Source organism: Acartia tonsa, chromosome 2 (assembly GCF_053477335.1).
Source record: "Acartia tonsa isolate MP-2025a chromosome 2, ASM5347733v1, whole genome shotgun sequence".
Taxonomy (NCBI): Eukaryota; Metazoa; Arthropoda; class Copepoda; order Calanoida; family Acartiidae; genus Acartia; species Acartia tonsa.
Genome location: NC_137261.1, coordinates 29,713,722 through 29,737,751, shown reverse-complemented (window position 1 = coordinate 29,737,751; position 24,030 = coordinate 29,713,722). Strand labels below are relative to the sequence as shown.

General features: G+C 34.2%; 1 protein-coding gene across 1 annotated transcript in view; it reads right to left on the bottom strand.

The window, feature by feature from the left end:
- Nucleotides 1-1,898: 1,898 nt before the first annotated feature.
- Nucleotides 1,899-24,030, bottom strand: part of LOC145309432 (uncharacterized) — a 28,701-nt gene continuing 6,569 nt past the window's right edge. Inside the window, exons 7-26 of the mRNA XM_080150337.1 lie at nucleotides 23,640-23,788; nucleotides 23,295-23,480; nucleotides 22,908-23,063; nucleotides 21,212-21,305; nucleotides 20,543-20,603; nucleotides 17,616-17,694; nucleotides 13,474-13,513; nucleotides 12,729-12,838; nucleotides 10,578-10,638; nucleotides 10,221-10,301; nucleotides 9,534-9,631; nucleotides 9,151-9,205; nucleotides 8,787-8,914; nucleotides 7,954-8,306; nucleotides 7,258-7,567; nucleotides 5,890-6,963; nucleotides 4,864-4,977; nucleotides 3,854-4,022; nucleotides 2,714-2,790; nucleotides 1,899-2,424 (exon numbers count right to left, since the gene is read on the bottom strand). Of these exons, the coding sequence (XP_080006463.1) occupies nucleotides 2,229-2,424; nucleotides 2,714-2,790; nucleotides 3,854-4,022; nucleotides 4,864-4,977; nucleotides 5,890-6,963; nucleotides 7,258-7,567; nucleotides 7,954-8,306; nucleotides 8,787-8,914; nucleotides 9,151-9,205; nucleotides 9,534-9,631; nucleotides 10,221-10,301; nucleotides 10,578-10,638; nucleotides 12,729-12,838; nucleotides 13,474-13,513; nucleotides 17,616-17,694; nucleotides 20,543-20,603; nucleotides 21,212-21,305; nucleotides 22,908-23,063; nucleotides 23,295-23,480; nucleotides 23,640-23,788 (3,591 nt within the window). The 3' untranslated portion in view covers nucleotides 1,899-2,228. The remainder of the gene's footprint in view (nucleotides 2,425-2,713; nucleotides 2,791-3,853; nucleotides 4,023-4,863; nucleotides 4,978-5,889; nucleotides 6,964-7,257; nucleotides 7,568-7,953; nucleotides 8,307-8,786; nucleotides 8,915-9,150; nucleotides 9,206-9,533; nucleotides 9,632-10,220; nucleotides 10,302-10,577; nucleotides 10,639-12,728; nucleotides 12,839-13,473; nucleotides 13,514-17,615; nucleotides 17,695-20,542; nucleotides 20,604-21,211; nucleotides 21,306-22,907; nucleotides 23,064-23,294; nucleotides 23,481-23,639; nucleotides 23,789-24,030) is intronic.

Here is a 24,030-nt window from a genome sequence, read left to right as displayed (position 1 = left end):
TTTTCAGGTATTTTTGCTTTTTTTATATGGACAGTGACACTTTCACCTGGATCCTGGTGAACGCTGGTTGTTGCCGGCTAGGTGAATATCTCAAATGGTTATTTTGGAATTTAGAAGAAAGATTTCGAAATAGAATAAGTTTAAAACTTAAAATATAATAATATAGTGAAATTTAAGGACCTGGAGCCTGTCTGGACACACATTTAATGATTAAATGATTAATTTTACTATATTATCTTATTTCAACCATTTTTTAAATACATACCTTTCCTCTAAATTCAAAAATTACCTGGATATTTACCTGGCCAATGACCAACAGCGGTCTTTGGGATCCATCAAAAAGTTTCATTGAATATGATAACTACCAGGTTTAAATAAATATAGAATAGAACAAAAAGTAGGGGGGAAATCAAATAAATAGGAAATATACCTGAAAATAGTCTCTAAAGTTCACCTGGAAGCCTGCAGCACCTGAACCTGGACGCCAATTTTATTTTTTTTCTTCAAATATACATGTAACATCTAAAAAGATGCTAATGTTGTTTTAAAAACTGACCTCTAACTCACCAAATAAAAAATTTGATTTTTTTACCTGCCCAGAGTGCACCTGGAGGCCTGCAGCACGTGAACCTGGAGGCCAATTTTAATTTTTTCTTCAAATATGTCAATTATAACAAAAAAATGCATATTCTGTTTTATAAGTTGACCTCTAACTCTTCAAATATTTTTTTTTATTTTTTTACCCGACCTGGAGGCCTGCAGCACCTGAACCTGGAGGCCTATTTTGATTTTTTCTTCAAATATGTCCATAATATAAAAAAATATGCATGTTCTGTTTTTTAAGTTGACCTCTAACTCTTCAAATAAAAAATTTGTTTTTTACCTGTCCAGAGTGGACCTGGAGGCCTGCAGCACCTGAACCTGAAGGTCGATTTTAATTTTTTCTTCTTATATGTCAATAATAACAAAAAGATGCATATTCTGTTATATAAGTTGACCTCTAACTCTTCAAATAAAAAACTTGTTTTTTTACCGTTCCAGAGTGGACCTGGAGGCCTGCAGTACTTGAACCGGAGGCCGATTTTAATTTTTTCTTCAAATATGTCAATAATATCAAAAAATATGCATATTCTGTTTTATAAGTTGACCTCTAACTCTTCAAATAAAAAAACTTGTTTTTTACCTGTCCAGAGTGGACCTGGAGGCCTGCAGCACCTGAACCTAGAGGCCAATTTTAATGTTTTCTTCAAATATGTCAATAATATCAAAAAATATGCATATTCTGTTTTATAAGTTGACCTCTAACTCTTCAAATAAAAAACTTGTTTTTTTACCGTTCCAGAGTGGACCTGGAGGCCTGCAGTACTTGAACCGGAGGCCGATTTTAATTTTTTCTTCTGATATTTCAATAATATCCATAAAGATGCATATTTTGTTTAATAATTTGATCTCTAACTCTTCAAACAAAAATTTTAAATTTTTTTTACCTGTCCAGAAACCACCTTCCAGCCTGCAGCACCTGAACCTGGAGACCTATCCAAAAAATGATTAAATATACGTGAAGTACTACCCAAAAGTAAACTTTTATCCCAAATAACCTTTAGTCTCACATCAATACCTAGCCTAATAATCACGGATTACGCGAAAGTGGCAAAACTTCCCCCCCCCCCTTAAAATCACATAATTAAATACATATAATTTAAATATATTAGTTTTTCAAAAGTAGGCAGCAAGTTTATGTGTGCAATTTTTATGTCATATACATATATTAACATTTCACATTTTTATAGAAGTTTAATCCAATAGGTAAATAAGGAGGATTTTTAGCACAGTATATAAAAAAAGAAAGAGATTTAGAGAAGATAAACAAGAAGTTTAAATTGCAATTTGTTTTGAACATATTCAGGTTATTTTAGAGTTTGTGTTGGTCTATATTTTCTCACATAGTAAATGCTAACAAAAACATTATTTCATAAATCAGAATGTTTTTTAAACTTTATAATTGGAGGGACTAGGGATTGTGATTTAGACAAACAACTCTAACTCTAAGTAAAAGTTTCCCCACACCCCTCTTCACTTTTTTCTCCCTTCTTATCCACTTCTCTTCAGCTACATAAAAAAAAACAAGTTTTACGCCAATTCTACGCTAACAAAATATCTAGATAATTTTTTCATTTACAAATAGAATTAACTGTCTGAATCACAGCCCCTGTACACTTGTAACTTCCTCAATCTTCATCATCAGTTATTATGGTGAGCTTAGATGGGCTGCCATCCTGATACATGTGATCATACAGGTTATCCTTCTTCCACGCCTCAAAATTGGGTGTTGATTGTCTGACAACATAGTCTGATTCATCTTTGAGAATTCCAACCTCTACAAGGCTGTCTTTTAGGTCAGAAAAGTAGCTGTCGGTCGATTGTCTAAAATAAATCAAGTATAAAATACAGAATACATTGATATAAGTCAATTTAATACTCATATTAATCGATAGATTATTACTTGGATGTTGCACCAGATTTTCATAAACTCTGATGAAGTAATACTTACAGCTGGCTAAAATAACGATACCCCCATCCACCACTTTTGTCCTATTCCCTCCCGCCTACTGGATGAACGAACTGACTAATAGATAATGTTAGCACCCTAAATTGACAACAATTTTCCCCTGTCACAATATCCACGTATACTCTATCCATTGAAATAATTCACCTAAATTGATCACCACAAAACTGAAGAGCTTGCTCACCCTTCACTGTCAATTCTAATGATTCCGTGTGGTCTTCAACCTAAATAAATATTTAATGATTCCTAGGACAACAGGGTAAAATATTGTAAGCATGGCATCTCTATAATTAAATCCTAAAAATAAAAGTTTGTCCTTTGATGGTATCCTGTATTTACACAATTTTGCAACACGGGGAACTATCTACGAACGAGAGCATGTGATTCTAAGCACCTTCCATCATTGATCCATAGTATTTTTTTAGTTAATATACTAGGTTTATGTTCAATATTTAGTTTATCAACTAAAAAAATTGGGTTTTACCATGGTTTTATATGAAAAAACTTTGAAATGTAAATAGTTTTTGATGCAATATCATCAAATGCTTTGTTGAGTTCACAGGACAAAATAAAATGACACGGCAGAAAAGCATCAAGTGCTGTATATTGCAAAAGTACTTTAATTAAACTGTTCACATTATTACAAGTTACCAACCCTTTTTCTAAATATACATTTAATTTTAATCAAAATAATATACTTTTGTGTCAAAGCTTTTAAAAAAACTGTTTGAACTCATCAAAACATTTTATGATATTGCATTAAAAAATGCTTTACATTTTAAAGTTTGTTTTATATAAAACCATGGTGAAACCTAACTTTTTAGTCAATAAACCAAATATTGAACATAAACCTAGTATATTCACTAAAAAAAATACTATGGATCAATGCTGGAAGGTTCTTAGAATCACTTGCTCTCGCTCGTGGATTTATGTACAATTTTGTTTAGAATTACAAATTGATGTTTTCCCTATGAAGTTCTGACACTCTACAAGAGTTTTTGTTCATTTGTCCTTCCTTATGATTAGTTATGCCTTTATGAATACTGTCTTTATTATATGTTAGAATAATATTGGTTTGTATGTTATATGTTATTGTTTATATTGCAGATTTTATCCATGTCAAACTGTCTTGGGTTTTAGTTTTGTTTATATTTTTTTATTTTCAGTGGTTATTGAGATCTTATTACGGTCAGACAAAAAACCTTAAAACTTTATATAATAAGATGTCAATTCATTAGTTCCAAAAAGTACAACATCGTTTTTTTTACTTCAGTCAAAAAATGCTACCTCAATCTTGAAGAACATTATTTTCTTGATATCCCCAGGTTTTCCTTGTTCACATTCAGTACATCTCATCATTTTCTTTCCTTTCCTCAGGGCCTGGAGGGGGTGTATACCCCCACATATTTGACACATAGTGGCTTCATCCCCATATGGGAAACTTATTTCTTTTATTCTAAATGAGAAAAACATTTCTGAACTCAAAAAGTAAATAAAGTAAGTAAAGTATGGGTAAAAAATACCAAGACCCAGGAAAGTTATGTGTTTCAGACTTTAAAAAGATGAGATTAGAACGCTAATATCAGGCTTATATTGTAGTTGATATAAGGGGGTACAATAAGGAAGTGGGAAGAACTGCGCGTTATGAAGTCTTGGAAAGAAAAGTATCAAATAAGCTAAACTAAAACCCAAAAACCCAGGAAAGTCCAAGGGGTTTGGATAAAATGATGATTACCCCCCCCCCCCCGGATTAGACCCGGTTCTCAGCGATACTGAAATATTATGGATTGTATCATATCATAGACTGTTTTCTACGAATATCAGGGGTGTATATTCTGCACAAGATTTATTTTTTTTCCCCTGCTACAAATTTTTTTTTTTTTCCCCCCTACATTTTTCTTAAAAAGTAGGGGGGGAAATAGAAAAATATTTAAAGAACTCTATATTTTATTTATTTTATCCCTCCTACCACACATTTTTTTAGTTTTTTTAACCAAGGAGGGGGGCGAAATGGAAAAAATGTTTTCAGTTTTCTTAATTTTTACATTTTTTTCCCTCCAACCACTTATTTTTTATTTCCCCCCCCCCCCCCTGAGCAGGGGATCCCATGCAGAATATACACCCCTGACGAATATTAGACTAAAAATCATGATTTCAATAACAGTTTTGTTCGCATGTGCCTCTAGCCCCTTGTGTCTAAAAAAAACTGGTTTTTATCTTATTATTTAGCATTTTTATATCCGCGGAAAGTTGTCTATAATACAAAGTGATAAATAAATATTGAAAATCCGATTTACCTGCAAATAAGAATAAAAGGACCAACATTTTTTTCATTCTTTAATTCTGCACAAAATTTCTGCGGAATTTCTTCGTCGTTTTCAAAGCAAGGACTTGTTATTTTCAGAATTCGCCTAGGTTAATCAAACAATTTTTACCTACCTAGTGATTAAAAATTGGAACAAAAGGGCAAGAATTTTTTATGTGAGTTAAATCAGGGATCTAAAGGTATAAGACAATGGCCGATAAATTGATGTAAAGATAAAACAACAAAAATTACTCTTTCTTCAGATTACAATTAGTGGTTGAAACCAGGGAGTAAGGGAGGGGACAATGGGCAATTAATTCAATATAAGAGTTATCAAAGAAAGGGCATGAAATCCAGTTTAATCCAATAAATTTGTAGGAAATTATAAAGGGATTGTTAATTGAATAATAGATTTCCATAGCGTCATGTAAAGTGAAATCACAACTTGTTTTTGATGAAATATATTGAGGTTTTTTGGTGTGTGTTTATATTAAAAGATTGTTGGACCCGGCCAGCTGCTAGCAAGAATATGACTGCCCCTTTTTATTCTGTTTATTTCCCTTGCCCCTTGCCCCCACCTCCCTTCTTCCTTCTCCCCGTCTGCTACATTCCAAACTAACACAACGAGTGTTTATTTCCCTTCCCCCCACTTCCCTTATCCCTTCTCCCCGTCTGCAATATTCAAAACATACATAACGAGTAGCGGCATTCTATGCGCAAGTCCCCAAACTCAGTCAGAAACTGCTAAATTCTTGCACATTCCCTTTAAGCCAGTCCCCAAAGTCTGAGACTCCTAAAAATTGAATACTCGATCCATTGTCCCCTCCCTTACTCCCTGGGTTGAAACGTTTGGACAATCAAAATTCAAATAAGTTCCCAAAGATGCAAAGCCAACGAATAAAAAACGTTATTATAAAACTTTAGGGACAAGTGTAATATACAGTCCAACGTCCCCTCCCTCCCTGGAGTTTAATTCTTGTTTTCTTTCAAGTTGCAGTGTAAATTTATTGAAAATTACCTGGCTATATTCAAATTGTCACCCTCTTTGAACGTTTTAGGGACATCATACATTGATGATCTTCGCCGCCGCGCAGTTGTCTTGCTTGTCCCAACTGTTGGCTGCAACGTTTCAGGTTCATTGGCATTTGTAGTATCTTTAGTTTCGTCATGATCTGTTCCACTTTCACTGGCTGCATTCTCAGTGTCGTCATTTGTTTCCATTTCTGATTCTTTACCTTTATTTTCAGTATTTTTGTGGGGTGTAAGCATTTTCCAAATGATTGAAAACATGCCACCACCGGTTTCATTCGATTCTCCGGCTGAGTCTGTTGATGTCCGTGGAGTTTTGGCTCTTTCGGGAACTACAAAGGTAAGATTTTCATTGGTTTTATCTTGAGGTGTTCTTAATTTTAGCGACACATCAGAATCATTTAAAGTATCCTCACTATCAACAAGTGTTTGTTCGTTTTGGTGTTCTTGTGTTGAAATGACTGTATGATAGGATGATTGAGAGCAGGTTTCCGACAATGGCGATACGCAACCGCTACCTACTGATGGTAGGTTATTTGGAGACTGTACATTTGATCTTGCAGGTGAGGATTTTACTGTCTGATATGAGCTGGGAGATGTGACTGAAGAGTCTCTTGGTGATAATACTGGTGGCGCTGGTCCTTCTGGAGCGGAGGAATAAACAGAGGCTGGAGATGATACTCCTTCATGTGATGTTGATTCTGTAGGTGATACTAACTCTCGTGACGCTTGGGATACTGTCAAAACTGTGCTCGAAAATGAAGTATTGACGGTTGTTGAAAGAGTTCTTACGGATTTTTTGACAGATGAAACTATTAATGGTGTTCTTTTTTTAGGGCTGGAATTTTCATTCGTAGAGTCTGAATCTGAATCACTAGTAAGATTAAATCTACTCCTACCCCGTCTTGGAAATAACTTTTTTACTGCGGGTTTATCAGATGTCTCTAATACAATTAAGTTTGCATCTTGACTTGTAGTGGTGGTGAGGGGAGGAGATTTTGTTGGACGAGGCGAAGTTGTTTCATCATTAGGTGAGGTAGGTGGTGTTTGAAACTGTTGGCTTCTAGAAATATATTAAATTGTAAACAATGTGTGGTGCATGTCCTACAAAAAGAATGTGTATGTGTTTAATATATATATTTTTATGAGGGAGGAGGGGGGGGGGGGGTGAGATGTGTGGAAGAAGTTAGTGAATAATTCTAAGTGATATGACTCCAGGAAAACAAACCCCTCCATGCCTCCTGAACACAATAAAGAATAATTTTTTTCTCCAAAGATAACTACCTAACTTCAAAGAAACCAAATTCTAAAAGTCCTGGAGTATTTCTCAAAAAATTAAAAAATTAATACAACTTACTCAGTATCAGTCCATTGTGATTGTGTGTAGGGTACCAGGGGCAAACAAGATTCTCTAAATTCAATACCATCTTCATTTACATTTTTCGGTTGTTCTTGTCCGTCATCTTCCAAGTCAGAAACTATGGGAGAAACATTGTCAACTACAGTTTCATGTTGGTCAGATTTGTCAAGAATATCCGGATTAATCTTATTGCCAGTGTTACTTTGACCAGAATTGGATTGGGCAGATGTGGTTTCTTTGGATGTTGTTGTACTCGAGTCTCCCTCAATTGGAGTTCTCCTTAGGCCTCTTTGATAAGACCACTGACCTAAAATTAATTTTTTTGTGCATTTTCTTTTAAATTTAGGATAAGAAGAGTATTTGTAGGATCTAAACAATACATTTAAAAACTTTAATTACAGCTCTTATGATAATCTGTTCATTCATGATATTATTATTTTAACAGGAATAGAAAAAGGACGTTAATGTAAGTGAATATTAAACAAACGGGTTGGTAAATTGTAGCATGTAAACATTTTTATATTTTACAGCATTTGATGATGATTTCATTTGTCGTGATTTTTTTAATTGACACTTTGAACTCAACATAACATTTGATGATATTTTTTCAAATCGCTTAACATCTTAAAGTTTGTTTTGATTCTCATTCGAAATCGGCTGTAGGGGCGTAGCCGCTAGTTTATAATGATTTACCTGGTGGAAGGACAGAGGATTCGTCAGTTGACTTGGATTTGGCCGGTGACGCACTTTCGTCCAGAAATCCCTTGGCTCTACCTGCTACAGCTGCGGTATTAGCTTCACCGGGTCTAACATTGTCAGTGCTTGTTCTTATTTCTTCCTGCTCCCCTACATTTTGTTTTCTTCTTTTATTCTGAGGATTTGACTCGTCATTATCAAAGCAAAGGCCACGTTTAGTTGGCAATCTGTCCAAGTCCTGATATGTTTGTACTGCTTGGCTTGCTGTCCGAGTCTTGGGTGGCGTTTGGCTGGATTTGTTCTCTTTGTCAGGGGAGGTTTTTCTGGCGGAATCCTGGCTCAATGTCGACCTGCAATAAAAATATATGTATTCAATTTTAGTGCCATTGTCCACTCCCTCTGATTGAAGATGAAATGGATGAGTGTAATTACAGCTCAATTAAGGAAGACTAAAAACAAAACAAAAAAATGTTCAAAAAACAAGAATGACAACATCCAAAAGTAGCACAAATATCATGGATAGGAATACGAACAATGTGATACAAAGAGTAATTGTTAAATTATAGAATAAAAATTAATAAAAAAAAAAAAAAAATAATTAAACATCTTCATGCATCTTAAAATATTCATCTTTTAAAGCCTGACTTACAGACCAACCGACGGACAAAGTAAAATACATACTGGATGATCATTCGTATTGGAGATATCCATAAAAAAAAGCTATCCATCTTGAATAGCAGCTAGAAAAATTACATTTCTCTAAAGCATTACAGACTAACTGAAGGACAGACCGACAAAATTATAAATTATTTTCGCTATTAATAACTTACGACATGGTAATTCTTGAATGGCTGATACTCTTTCCATCTTTAGCTAGGGCCAGGACTCTGTTGATATAGGAATCCTGACCATGGGATGTATTCAAGTCTTCTCCTAATCTTTCTCTCAGTGTCACACACTAAAATAAAACAATTGAAATAGGATATACGTGGATATATTGACCGGAGAAAATTTGTCGACATTTTAGCTTGCTAATATGGATCTCATTAATAGGTCATTTTGTTTAGAAAGTAGGAGGGAAAGGGATGGGGTAAAGGGGGTTATTGTTCCAGCTGCGAATATCACTTCATCAGATTACATGAAAATTGTCATCCCTAATAAAAAAAATTAATTAAAACTGGGTTTTGGGTATACCTGGGTTGATAGGGTATTTGGTATTGTAACTCTTCCTTCTCTGTCTAGAGTAAACCTAAAATAAAGTTATAAATTAATGTGTATTCAAATTTCAATGATTTAAAGGCGTGATGCAGGGGGTTGTACAGGGATGTATCCACTATTATGAATTTGACCTTTTGTTTGTTTATATTGATAATACTCTTGAGAGCCCAAACATAGGGCTATAACAAGAGGTTTACTGGGCAGCAGTCATCAGTTTTGGTTGGCTAAATATTCAGCAACTCTTTTCTTGAATGATGACAGTTTAGGCAGCATTTTTATGACCTAATGACTATTAGTAACAGTTAGTTGTGGGGAGAATTAAATTAAAACCAAATTCATATGTTATAACAGCCACTTACTTAAAAATTTTGAGAGGAGGTAGTAAATCTTGGCTTTGCATGGCATCTGATTCGGTGCAAACTATATTTTCTAGGTAGAGAAAGAATCCACTTTCAATCTAAATAAAAATCATTTTGTACGGGGTGTTACTCTACTCTACTTTGTCAATTTTATCGTTGGTTTTTCCCACGTGGCTAGTAATATGCAGGCATTCTTATTTTATTCTTAATTTTCAATGATAATGTAGAACATTTTAAAGTTACTTTCCATATACTTTTAGGTCGAATATCCGTCTAAAATATTTTAGGAGAAACGTGATTTTCTAGGCTCCTATTCAAGATAGACCGCTAAAGCATACCCATCATTAAGGAGCATAATTCAGTTTTAAAAATCTATGGCAATCGAATTGCTTTTTAAATAGGCAGCTTTTTAGTCGCTTTTGTCTTTTACAACGAATTTCAACATATCTTTGATGTTTGTGGTCAGATTTCAAAATTTTAGTGGGCGATATATTACTATTACAATGTTATTAAAATTAAATTTCCCGTAATTCTGAGGAATATAAATGAAAAGGACAAGCAGCTTTATTCTTAATTTTTCATGAATTTGTTTCTTTCAGAATATCTAACTTACAATATATTAAATATTTATGCTTTGCTACTTATGGATATTTTCATCCTTGTTTTCTTAATCTTTTTAAAGTTTACCCTCATATTTTCAACTCTATTGATAATATTTTCCTCTACTAGATAAATATCTATACTACTCTTGTCGTTTCCAAACACATCCTAAAAATTACAATTATTTTACTTTATTTTAAAAGTTATTTATTGAATTCTTGAACTTTGGGGAATTTTGTGTTTTCGTAAAATGTTCAATACAAGATTCGCTCTATCTTATAGGGGCTACATTCCAATAAGTTGTTTTAAATGGAGGATAACAAAAACATCATGATCTATTTTTTTTAGGAAGAGGAGGGGGGGGGGGGGAGAGTAATTTTTTGGTGGAAATAAAAATTTTATTAATAAAGGCATAACACAAGAATGTGTACTGTTTAATTCTACCTGGCTTTCTTCATCTGGGTGTTCTACACTGTATATTGAGGATATAGTTCCATCCTCTACCCTAAACATAAAAATATTATTTTGGGATTCATTTTCAATTCTTCTTTGACACAGCGTTTTGCTGTTTAAGCAAATTCGGCCACTTTTAATCATCCTAAAATAAAGTAAAATGATCTCTGTCTGTTTTTATGTCTGGTTGTATAAAACCGAAGGATCTCGCTAACCGCTGAACAGATATGATTCTCCTTTACAGTGTAGCTTCTCATAGGTCCTGAGAAGGTTTTCAGCTATTTGGGAGACGGTACCACTATCCTCCCGTGAGAAATCGCCCCAAGAAAAAAATACCAAAAAGATGGTGCTACTGTATGACTGGACTTCCCCCACCTCAAGGGCCACTAGAGGCCTCTATGGGCGTAGCCGCTCGAAATTATATAGAATCAAGCAAAATAGTAAACCATAGAATAACAATATAGAGAATTAATCTACAATCAAAGTATTCCTAAAAACAAACCTGTATCACCAATCAATAGCATAAAGACTTAAATAAATCATAAATATTTTAACTTTGCATTGTCATATTTTATCGACTTTTTTTGCTATATATTTACTTTAAAGGCTTTTTAAGTTTTAACCGTTTTGGGTCAAGCTAATACAATTGTACACATTTATGTATTGAATTTTTTATCCTTCTAATAAAGTAATAGGATGTCTGTTTGTCTGTACTGAAGGATCTCCCTAACCGCTATAACGATAAGGTGCTCATAGGTCCTGGGAAGGTTTATAACTATTTTGTGGGAAGGTACCACCATCCTACCAATAGATTTCCCTAAGGACGTAGCCGCTAATTAAAGGGACTGTGAACGTAAATTTTCTCATCTTAATATCAGATCTTAACATCATCTCATTCATAATATCTCACAGATTGAGCAAAGCGCGCTTTTGTTTGCTTAAAAAACGGCTTTTTCCGACGATTTTTATAAGATACAGGGAAAGGAAGAAATTTTCCGTATTATATAAAATGTGCATTAAATTGCTTTTTTCTCCCATTATAGCTAAAATTAAACTTTTTCACATAGTTCTAGATTTTTCCTAACGGTTAAGCTGACTTTTAACATAATCCTTGCTTTAAAACAATGTATAGTTACTTAGAAATTGATAAAATAAGCAATATTTTTTAATGAAAACCAAATACAATAACAATGCCAGAAACAGGTTTTTTATTATTATCCAATTAACTTTAGATGGCCCATCTCTCACCCACCTTATAAATAGTCATTTACTTTACTGTTTACCTGCCTGGAGTTGTGGTCTTAAATCTACTATGGAACCATTAATTAAATTGCAAAAAAAGGCAATAACAATTGTTTTTAGTAAGAAACACATCTCACACACAATGCCTTTATTTAAAAAAATGAATGTCCTTCCTTTACATGAATCAGCTAATTATTTGAAATTATTATTTATGTATGATTTTATAAACAGTAAGCTACCAAGTTCCTTTCAAGGTACATGGCTTCGCCGTAACCAATTACGTACCAGAAATCTTAGAAACTCAAATATGTTTGATGTTAAAAAGAATAATAAATCTATCTATCTAATCACCTTTAATTACAAATTTGTAAAAAATAAAGACGCAATATTTCTTTATGAACAGTCTGATAAAAGTGTAAACTAATTCTCCAAAGTGGGTTATTTATTGTCCAACACAATAAAAAAGGATATTATTATTTTAAATAACCTATGAGATTAAACCCTTTGTAGACAGTGAGGTATTTTTTTGTTAATAATACGAATTTAAAATAGGTCTTTATTACCTAATTACTACGTTATAAAAAAAACTAATTGGCAATTTTATAGCATAAAATAAATCCTTAACAGAAAGTAAATTGTTTCAACTATATATGACACGTTAAATATCCCTACAAACATTATAAGAAATAAAAATGTTCAGATTTTCCCTGTTTTTTCCTTTTTCCCTCCCAAAATATCATAAAATCAAGGCATTATTCCTGGATATTTTTGTTAATAGGACGTTTTTGGTTGATCAGTGTAGTGAAATGTGCTTAGAAAATGTTAAGATTTGATAATCAGATGAGAAATTTTTACGTTCACACTCCCTTTAAAGAATAAAACAATTAAAATTTGCAAAACCTTAATAAATGTTGTCCGTTTTCAGTGACCGTGTATTCAACAAGTTTGCAGTACAAATTGTACGTTCCAGCTGTGTTCATCTCATCAATTCTGGAATCTTTTCCACCACCCTGAATATAAATATATTTTAATCCTACAAAGGAAGACTTCATAGTGGCTTCTAGGTGAATTTGATTTCAATAATAATATTCATGTTAGGATTATACCTGAACTATCATCAAATGATCAAATAATAAAAGTGCCAAGTTTAAAAATAAACAGTTGTTCAATATGCAAAGCACAAAGTCATAAATTATACAAAGATACAAAAAGCTGTATCCTGGGTACATCCTGTTATATAAAATAGTAAGTTTTCTGATAAGCTTCGCATATTTCTTTGTCCAGGGGTGGTTTTATGTTATTTTGTATAATGATTTGAGTTTTCAGATAGTTTTAGGCTATTTTTCTACTCTTACCTGCCGTTCAGATACAGAACCCCTAGATGCTAAGAGTGCAGTCGCTTGTAAGACATACAAGTCATAGAAACTTGTAATTCTACATAGTCTCCAGGGACATGCGAGTGACATCTAAATTGTCAATGGAGTGTATCACAGGGATATAGTTCAAGTTTAAATTATGCCTCCACACACAGAAATCAAGCTTCTAATAATGGCAAAGGTGAGTTCTTTTTAGTATGTATATGAAGATTAGGAAATACAAAGTATATTGATATTGATAATCAAAACTTGAACAAAGGCTTGCTTACCTTTATGACATAATCATACCATTTTCTTAGCTCTTCCACTCTAAAAGAAAAAAGTTAGGTAATAAACGAATGTGAAATTTAAAGCGGGTCTTAGAGGGGATAACCAATTGGAGGGTGGATGGACATATTTTTTTGTGTGGGTTTTGGAGTTATACTGTAAAAACACCTAGACCAATTCAGTTTAATTTACTTTTTGACACTCTCCTTAATGATTCATTTTCACTCCATTAATATTTATCATACATCCCCCATAACTTATTAAAATATTCTATCCAGCATGGCTTCAAAACCGATTAATATCCGCTGGAGTAGAACAGGTTATTAGACGTACCGAAAAATCTAATAGCATCGTATTACAGATAATTTTCCACGTGTATTAAAATAAAAATCAATAAATTAAAACCCGTTTGTTAGAATAAGGTTTCAGCCCCTAGAGGTTAACAAAACTGGTTTAAATAATCCAATTTTTCATTTTTATATCCGCGGAAAGCTTTTTATAATAAGATGATAAAGGGGGGGGGGGTGCGTAATGACATCTATTCTTAATCCGTGAGCAAAATGGTCTAAATATTGAGCTAGACCCTTCAAACTTGGTATATAAGCCTAGTCCTATAGGTATAACATCTAAATGGCAAAAAAATCCAAAATTTTTTATTTTTAGGTTAGGTTAGGTAAGAAAAACCCTGCGGAAATGGGGTTTTTAGGCTTTTTTTGGTCTATATTGATGTGGAAACTTACCTTAAATTGTGTTTTCTTAGGGTTTTAACTTAAATACACTGTATCTATTCATAAGGACATTATTTAAGATGATTCAGCAAGTTGGGGACCGACCCCAGGGGGCTAGGTGGGTGGCCCGCAGGGGTTAAGTGCATTTTTCCCAATATACATGTTGTGACACATCAAATTACAAGTTTATTAGGTCAAGGAACTCAAATTCAGAGCTAAAATAAGTATTAGACTAATCTGGAGCTAGCCCCAGCGTGCTAGGTTGGTGGCCCGCAGGGGTTAGGTGCATTTTTTCCAATATATATCTTGTTATATATCAAAATATAGGTTTTTTAGGTCAAGGAACTCAAATTCTGAGCGAAAATTAGCATTAGACTAACCTGAAGCTAACCCCCCCGGGCTAGGTTGGTTTTCTGCAGGGCTTAAGAGCATTTACCTAACCTAACCTAGAAACTTCCCTATATTTTTACAGGCTTTTTTTCTTGAATAAACTGTGTCTATTAACGAAGAGCTAGAATTAGCATAAGACTAATCTGAAGCTAGCCCCAGCGGGCTAGGTCGGTGGCCCGCAGGGGTTAAATGCATTATTTTTGATATATATCTTGTTATATATCAAAATATAGGTTTTTAAGGTCAAGGAACTCAAATTCAGAGCTAAAATTGGCATAAGACTTACCTGAAGCTAAACCCTGCGGGCTAGGTAGATTTCCCGCAGGGATTATGTACATTTTACCTAACCTAACCTAGAAACTTACTTATTCTTTTTGTTTTTTTTCCTTGAATAAACTGTGTCTATTAATGAGGACATTATTTTAGATAATCCAGCAAGTTGGGGACCGCCCCCAGCGTGCTAGGTGGGTGGCCCAGAGTTGTAGTGCATTTTTTCTAAAGTATGTGTTGTCATACAATTATACAATTATAGGTTTTTTAGGTCAAGAAACTCAAATTCAGAGCTATTTTAAGCATTAGACTGACCTAAGGCTAACCCCTGCGGATTATATTATATCATCCTTATACAAAAGTAACAGGATGTCTGTGTGTTTGTACCGAAGGAACTCGCTAACCGCTGAACCGATCGGATTCTCCTTAACAGGGTTCTTCTTATAGGTCCTGGGAAGGTTTATAACTATTTTCTAGGAGGGTGGGATACCCCCAACTCCACAAAAAAATAAAAATCCTACCCCCCAAATTTTTTTTTATTAAATCCCATTTACCCCATAGCGTTACGGACTGACGGACTGACTGACGAACGGACAGACAAAGTGAATTATAGAGTAGCTTCGCTACTAAAAATTGGGTTATCAAATTTGACTCCCCCCTTCTCAAGTGCCCCTAGAGGCCTCTAGGGGCGTAGCCGCTAGTTTTAAATAAAGTCCTCATTAATGGACACAGTTTATTAAAAAAAAACCTATAAAAATATAAGTAAGTTTCTAGGTTAGGTTAGGTAAATGCTCTAAAGCCCTGCAGAAAACCAACCTAGCCCGGGGGGGTTAGCTTCAGGTTAGTCTAATGCTAATTTTCGCTCAGAATTTGAATTCCTTGACCTAAAAAACCTATATTTTGATATATAACAAGATATATATTGGAAAAAATGCACTTAATTCCTGCGGGCCACCAACCTAGCCCGCTGGGGCTAGCTTCAGATTATTCTTATGCTAATTCTAGCTCTGAATTTGAGATACTGACCTAAAAACTTATGATTTGATGTATCGCAACATATATATTGGGAAAAATACACTTAACCCCTGCGGGCCACCTACCTAGCCCCCTGGGGTCAGTCCCCAACTTGCTGGATCATCTTAAATAAAGTCCTCATTAATAGACACAGTTTATTCAAGAAAAAAAGCCTGTAAAAATATAGGGAAGTTTCTAGGTTAGGTTAGGTAAATGCTCTTAAGCCCTGCAGAAAACCAAACTAGCCCGGGGGGGTTAGCTTCAGGTTAGTCTAATGCTAATTTTCGCTCAGAATTTGAATTCCTTGACCTAAAAAACCTATATTTTGATATATAACAAGATATATATTGGAAAAAAATGCACTTAACCCCTGCGGGCCACCAACCTAGCCCGCTGGGGCTAGCTTCAGATTAGTCTTATGCTAATTCTAGCTCTGAATTTGAGATACTGACCTAAAAACTTATGATTTGATGTATCGCAACATATATATTGGGAAAAATACACTTAACCCCTGCAGGCCACCTACCTAGCCCCCTGGGGTCAGTCCCCAACTTGCTGGATCATCTTAAATAAAGTCCTCATTAATAGACACAGTTTATTCAAGAAAAAAGCCTGTAAAAATATAGGGAAGTTTTTAGGTTAGGTTAGGTAAATGCTCTTAAGCCCTGCAGAAAACCAACCTAGCCCGGGGGGGTTAGCTTCAGGTTAGTCTAATGCTAATTTTCGCTCAGAATTTGAATTCCTTGACCTAAAAAACCTATATTTTGATATATAACAAGATATATATTGGAAAAAATGCACTTAACCCTTGCGGGCCACCAACCTAGCCCGCTGGGGCTAGCTTCAGATTATTCTTATGCTAATTCTAGCTCTGAATTTGAGATACTGACCTAAAAACTTATGATTTTGATGTATCGCAACATATATATTGGGAAAAATACACTTAACCCCTGCGGGCCACCTACCTAGCCCCCTGGGGTCAGTCCCCAACTTGCTGGATCATCTTAAATAAAGTCCTCATTAATAGACACAGTTTATTCAAGAAAAAAGCCTGTAAAAATATAGGGAAGTTTCTAGGTTAGGTTAGGTAAATGGTCTTACGCCCTTCAGAAAACCAACCTAGTCCAGGGGGGTTAGCTTCAGGTTAGTCTAATGCTAATTTTCGCTCAGAATTTGAGTTCCTTGACCTAAAAAACCTATATTTTGATATATAACAAGATATATATTGAAAAAAATGCACTTAACCCCTGCGGGCCACCAACCTAGCCCGCTGGGGCTAGCTTCAGATTAGTCTAATGCTTATTTTAGCTCTGAATTTGAGTTCCTTGACCTAAAAAACCTATAATTTGATGTGTCACAACATGTATATTGGAAAAAATGCACTTAACCTTTGCGGGCCACCTACCTAGCCCCCTGAGATCGGTCCCCAACTTGCTGAATCATCTTAAATAATGTCCTTATGAATAGATACAGTGTATTTAAGTTAAAACCCTAAGAAAACACAATTTAAGGTAAGTTTCCACATCAATATAGACCAAAAAAGCCTAAAAACCCCATTTCCGCAGGGTTTTTCTTACCTAACCTAACCTAAAAATAAAAAATTTTGGATTTTTTTGCCATTTAGATGTAATACCTATAGGACTAGGCTTATATACCAAGTTTGAAGGGTCTAGCTCAATATTTAGACCATTTTGCTCACGGATTAAGAATAGATGTCATTACGCACCCCCCCCTTACTATACCTTTGTGAGTCCTGTTGGCACCAGGTGAGCTCTTTGTTTATATTTGTGTAAACAGGTTCTATTTTAGATCCTACTCCACCTGAATATCAAAATAGAAATATATGTTAGGTAGTCATTAGGTAAATCAAATTAAATCTTAAATAAATGGTCTGAATCTCAAGATTTGTATAAATTGCTGGTCCGAACGGATTGTACTTTTCAGTTTAATAGGGGGGGGGAAGTTTGTACACTTATAGGAAATGAAATTCAGTACCAAAGTTTGGGAGGGTCGTATGGGCTTGTTTTTAAAGTTATCAACCTAATTCTTTTTATAGGCTCTCTTATATGACTTGATATACACGTATTTCTTTGAAAATTGAATTTCGGTACTTTCCTTCTAGGGGCTTGTGGAGCAAAAGACCCCCCAAAACACTAAAAATATGAGTTCTGACCTTATTTTTAAAGATATCGACCTGATTTTTTCTTTATAATACTTTTTTAACATACCCCAATTAACGAACCATTACAGATTTCATTTTGAGACTTTCCTTCTAGGGGCTTGTGGAGCAAGAGACCCCCAAAACACAAAAATATGAGTACTGGGCTTATTTTTGAAGATATCGACCTGATTTTTTTTATAATACTTTTTTAACTTAACTGAATTAACGAACCATTACAGATTTCATTTTGGGACTTTCCTCTTAGGGGCTTTTGGAGCAAGAGACCCCCAAAACACAAAAATATGAGTACTGGGCTTATTTTTGAAGATATCAACCTGCTTTTTTTTTTTATAAAAAATAATATTTAAACATAACCGAATCTACGAACCATTACAGATATCATTTTGGGACTTTCCTTCTAGGGGCTTGTGGAGCAAGAGACCCCCAAAAATCATAAAAATATGAGTTGTGGTCTTCTTTTTTAAGATATCAACCTTATTTTTTTATATAATAAAAAATACTATTTTAACATAACCGAATCTACGAACCATTACAGATTTCATTTTGGGACTTTCCTTCTATGGGCTTGTGGAGCAAAAGACCCCAAAAACACTAAAAATATGAGTACTTGGCTTATTTTTAAGGATATCAACCTGCTTTTTTTTTATATAAAAATAATATTTTAACATAACCGAATCTACGAACCATTACAGATTTCATTTTGGGACTTTCCTTCTAGGGGCTTGTGGAGCAAAAGACCCCAAAAACACTAAAAATATGAGTTCTGACCTTATTTTTAAGTATATCAACCTGATTTTTTTAGGAACACTTTTTTTAACATAACCGAACTAAGAAACCATTACAGATTTCATTTTAGGACTTTCCTTCTAGAAGCTAGTGGGGCAAAAGACCCCCAAAAAATATTTTTAGAGATATTGAGCTGATTTTTTTCATGAAAACTTTTTTCACATGTTTGAACTAGGTAGCCACTAATAATTTCATTTTGGCACTTTCCTTTTAGGGGAAAGTAGGGTAAAACACCTCCAAAACAAAATAAATTGAGTTCTCAGGTTATCTTAAAAAATATGCTCAGAACTCATATTTTTAGTGTTTTTGGGGTCTTTTGCTCCACAAGCCCCTAGAAGGAAAGTCCCAAAATGAAATCTGTAATGGTTCGTAGATTCGGTTATGTAAAAATATTATTTTTATATAAAAAAAAAGCAGGTTGATATCCTTAAAAATAAGCCAAGTACTCATATTTTTAGTGTTTTTGGGGTCTTTTGCTCCACAAGCCCGTAGAAGGAAAGTCCCAAAATGAAATCTGTAATGGTTCGTAGATTCGGTTATGTTAAAATATTATTTTTATATAAAAAATAAGGTTGATATCTTAAAAAAGAAGCCCACAACTCATATTTTTATGATTTTTGGGGGTCTCTTGCTCCACAAGCCCCTAGAAGGAAAGTCCCAAAATGAAATCTGTAATGGTTCGTAGATTCGGTTATGTTAAAATAGTATTTTTTATTATATAAAAAAATAAGGTTGATATCTTAAAAGAGAAGCCCACAACTCATATTTTTATGATTTTTGGGGGTCTCTTGCTCCACAAGCCCCTAGAAGGAAAGTCCCAAAATGAAATCTGTAATGGTTCGTAGATTCGGTTATGTTTAAATATTATTTTTTTTTTATAAAAAAGCAGGTTGATATCTTCAAAAATAAGCCCAGTACTCATATTTTTGTGTTTTGGGGGTCTCTTGCTCCAAAAGCCCCTAAGAGGAAAGTCCCGAAATGAAATCTGTAATGGTTCGTTAATTCAGTTAAGTTAAAAAAGTATTATAAAAAAAATCAGGTCGATATCTTCAAAAATAAGCCCAGTACTCATATTTTTGTGTTTTGGGGGTCTCTTGCTCCACAAGCCCCTAGAAGGAAAGTCCCAAAATGAAATCTGTAATGGTTCGTTGATTGGGGTATGTTAAAAAAGTATTATAAAGAAAAAATCAGGTCGATATCTTTAAAAATAAGGTCAGAACTCATATTTTTAGTGTTTTGGGGGGTCTTTTGCTCCACAAGCCCCTAGAAGGAAAGTACCGAAATTCAATTTTCAAAGAAATACGTGTATATCAAGTCATATAAGAGAGCCTACAAAAAGAATTAGGTTGATAACTTTAAAAACAAGCCCATACGACCCTCCCAAACTTTGGTACTGAATTTCATTTCCTATAAGTGTACAAACTTCCCCCCCCCCTTGATTTGATATGGTTTTAGCTTATATTTCACCATCCTACCAATAGAAATCGTCCAGAGAAAAAAATGACCCACCCAAGATTTTTTTCTCTCACTTTAACACAAATATAATTGAATATTGTTGGGTTCGACCCCCTTCCCCCAAACAATTAGAACCTTCAGAGGAATTTCTTAAAATAATCATTGCTTGGGGGGGGGGGGGAGGGGAGAGGGGAGTGGATATAATTTATTGAATACCTACTAAACTCCCAATAATAAAAAAAATACCTGGAATAACAGTTACAAGCCTGCCATTGTAGACTCTTCCATCTGGAACTCCATTAAATACCTGTATTGGAATAATTAACATTATCTAAAAATCTACAAGCCAGAAAAACATTGATAATGAAGACTGAGTCTAATAATATTTTATGACTGGGGCCGGGTGTATATTTTCCATCTTAGTTTACAGAGCTGTGAAGCTGGAGTCGGGAGCCTCCATATTTTGCTGGAGTCGGAGCTGGAGCCTTAATTTTCGTTAAAAAACGGCTCCGGCTCCGGGTTAGCTAAAAAAAGAGATTTTTTATTAATTATAATTTTTTAACTCTGTTGTGTCGTGTGCAAATGCCCGTTTTAAGTTTTTCAAGTCCATTTTTATCAAAATTAAACTTTTAAAACCTTCAAAAATCAAAAATAGACATAGCAAAAAAAATATGTTGAGTTTTTCTTGATTTTAGGTAGAAGCCGGAGCCGCACCAAAATCAAACGGCTCCGCAACGCGGCTAGTTTAATTTATTTCCTTATTTTATAAGTAAAAATAAGGAAAATTTTAAATTGCCCCTCCCGAACCCTCTGAGAGGGGGGGACATTAAAGAAAATATACAATATACAACATACACCCATGTTTTATAATAATTGTACTTTTTAAATCGGGGGGGGGGGGGGGGGGGGGATTACCTGCACTGCCATTTCATGAATTCTGAAAACTGATCCAATTTGCAAAGATGGCACAAATCTCATATTGTCCTCGAGGATGTCAAACCGATATTCACTAAAATAAAAACAGAAATGAGATTGCAACATCAAACTAATACAAAAATGTTTATTTTCTATGATAATACTTGAACAAGAAACTTGTATAAGTAATAAGCTAACAAAAAGAAAATACTGTTAGGGTTTTTAAAAAAAAATTCAAAGATTTTGTTATGCCGCCGTTTCTAGTGAACATTTCATACAAGTTAATTAGGGTAAAGCGGGGCGATCTCGGTTTTGAGGTGAAGTCGGTATTTTTTTGTCTACCTTCATTAAATGACATTTTTCTCCATGTTCTAATCGACTGACAGAAAAAAAACATAAAATCATTTTTGTTCCTTATTAAATTGCCTACAAAAAAGTATGAAATGAAATTTTTGTGAGATGAATTTTTAGGGTACTTATTGGGTCTTAAAGTCGGACGACAAAAATTTTTTTTTCGATTTTTTTGCTTCGGTCGGAAAAACGGTAAGTTGGACAAAAACTGGTAAGAGCTAGAGCTTAGACGTCTTCAGGGGACTTATTTAGAATCTAATAGGCTATCCATTTCCGTTTAAAACTTTAAAAAAGCTTGTATAGTTTTTTCTTAAATCGACTAAAAGTGAAGCGGGGCGAATTCGGTTTTTTCACTTTTTATACTAACTTTTTCAATTTTATATAAAAAAGTGAAATTTTCGAGAAAAAAAGTCAAATTTCTCATACTTAGAAAAAATTTATTTTTTTTGTAGAAAAAATTGTCCGATCTTCATAATTTTTTTGTGAATGCTCTTAATTACATTTAGCAACTTTAACCTTTAGGGCATGCTGTAATTAAATCAATATGTCATAGGTTTTTTGAAGCTGGAAAATCGACCACAGATTTTGCCAAACTTTTCTCTTTTTTTCAACTTGATTTTTTTAGGAAATTTTGCTAATAGAACTAATTTTTTTTTGGCCAAATCTATTCAAAATTGCCTGAATTTTAAGGATCAGGCCTTTAAAGTCATAAAAAGTTATTTTTTCTAGTAGTATTTTTATGTTTTTTATCAAAAAAAATTTCGAAAAAAAAAGTCAAATTTCGCGTACTTCGAAAAAATTATTTTTTTGGTAGAAAAAATTGACCTATCTTAATAAAAATTTTTGTGCATACTCTTTATTACATTTAGCAACTTTTACCTTTTGGGCATGCTGTAATAAAATCAATACGTCATCGATTTTTCGAAGCTTGAAAATGCCCTACCGACTTCGCCTCAAGGCGGGGCGAAGTCGGTGCCGTTTTAGAGATCAATTTTGACAAACTTCCCAAAGTCCTAGGTTTACGTCCTTTTAGGACCTGATCGACTTTTCCGAGATCTTTCTACTGGTTTTGGTCCCATTTAAAAAAAATAATTTTTACGATTTGCAGGTTAAAAAAACCGAAAAAAAGACCGAGTTCGCCCCGCTTTACCCTATACAACACAAAATTTTATAAAATTCGATTTCTATTTTGATCTCCTTTTCTTTTGCTCATACATGTCTCTCTTTTCTTTTTAAGTTAATGTTTGTGAGACGACTAACATTTTTCCAGATTCATTGTACAGTAAATAGATATATATCTATTGACATATCCCAGGATTTCATTGCAGGTAGGTCTAGTACTTACCTAAAGCTGTTTAAACTTTCATCTTTGATCTTCAGTTTTGTTACAATCTTTCCTTTTCCACCATTCACTCTGTACGGCATCCGGACTATTTCTGTTAGCACAGCAAACACATTGTATTTACTTTTATTGATATGGCACTCGGATAACTTGCTATACCTAAAATATAATTCATTTCACTATTACAAATTTAGAAATAGGCTCACATTGTATGGGGTCGTACATTCAAAAATCAAGTGGTAGAGAATGATCTGAACTTTCTTGGGGAAGCTATATAATATATAGGGAATTTTCCTCACATTCGTCGCCCCCCCCCCCCCCCCCTATTTCCCCTAAAAGCAAGGGGCGAAGCAACTTGAACTCTTACTGTAAAATAAATTGATAAGGTACCTTCTTTTGCGTTTAGGAATTTTGGTGGGGGAAACAGTAATCTGCTGTTCAGCGACTTCCTGCGGCGGTCTGGCAGCTTCCACAGCTGATACATGCTGCTGCTGGTTGGCAGCTGGCACAGGCTGAAATGCTCCAGGTCTAGGGTGGCCTATTCTTCCGCTTGGGGATGAGGTAGGATGTTGGTCTTTATAAAAGAAAATATTTTTTAGTAAGTAATTTAAAAAAGAAGCACACAATCATACAAAAAATGACAAAAAGTTGTAAAATTTAAATTGTAATATGTGGCAAAAGTGCTTTCAATTTCTAGAAGTCGTCATTTTTTTCTATAAATACATTTTCATTCCTGAAGCATGATGTTGGCAACTGTGTGTGGTGGGATCCCTATGACTAGGTCCAGGTATAGCTGGCTGTTGCTGGCAGGTATTCAGGTACTCACAGTGACGACAGGTAGTTGTTGTTGTTTGAGGTGGGTCAGGTCTGGGCTCTTGACTTCCCTAAAATGTTGTATCACATTATTTCAAGACTTTAAGCCACTGCCTTTAGTTTAATCACAAGTCTAATAGCTTTCACGTATTAAAATGTTTTAATACTAATAACAAGTAGCTTACATACCAAAAGATTAATTTCTATGTCTATTCTAGGCAGGAATGGCAATCCGAAGTGTTGTAAAGTTAATGCTCTACGAAGTGCAATTAATAATTCATTGTTATAGGGAATCTTCCTAATAAAATCAGCC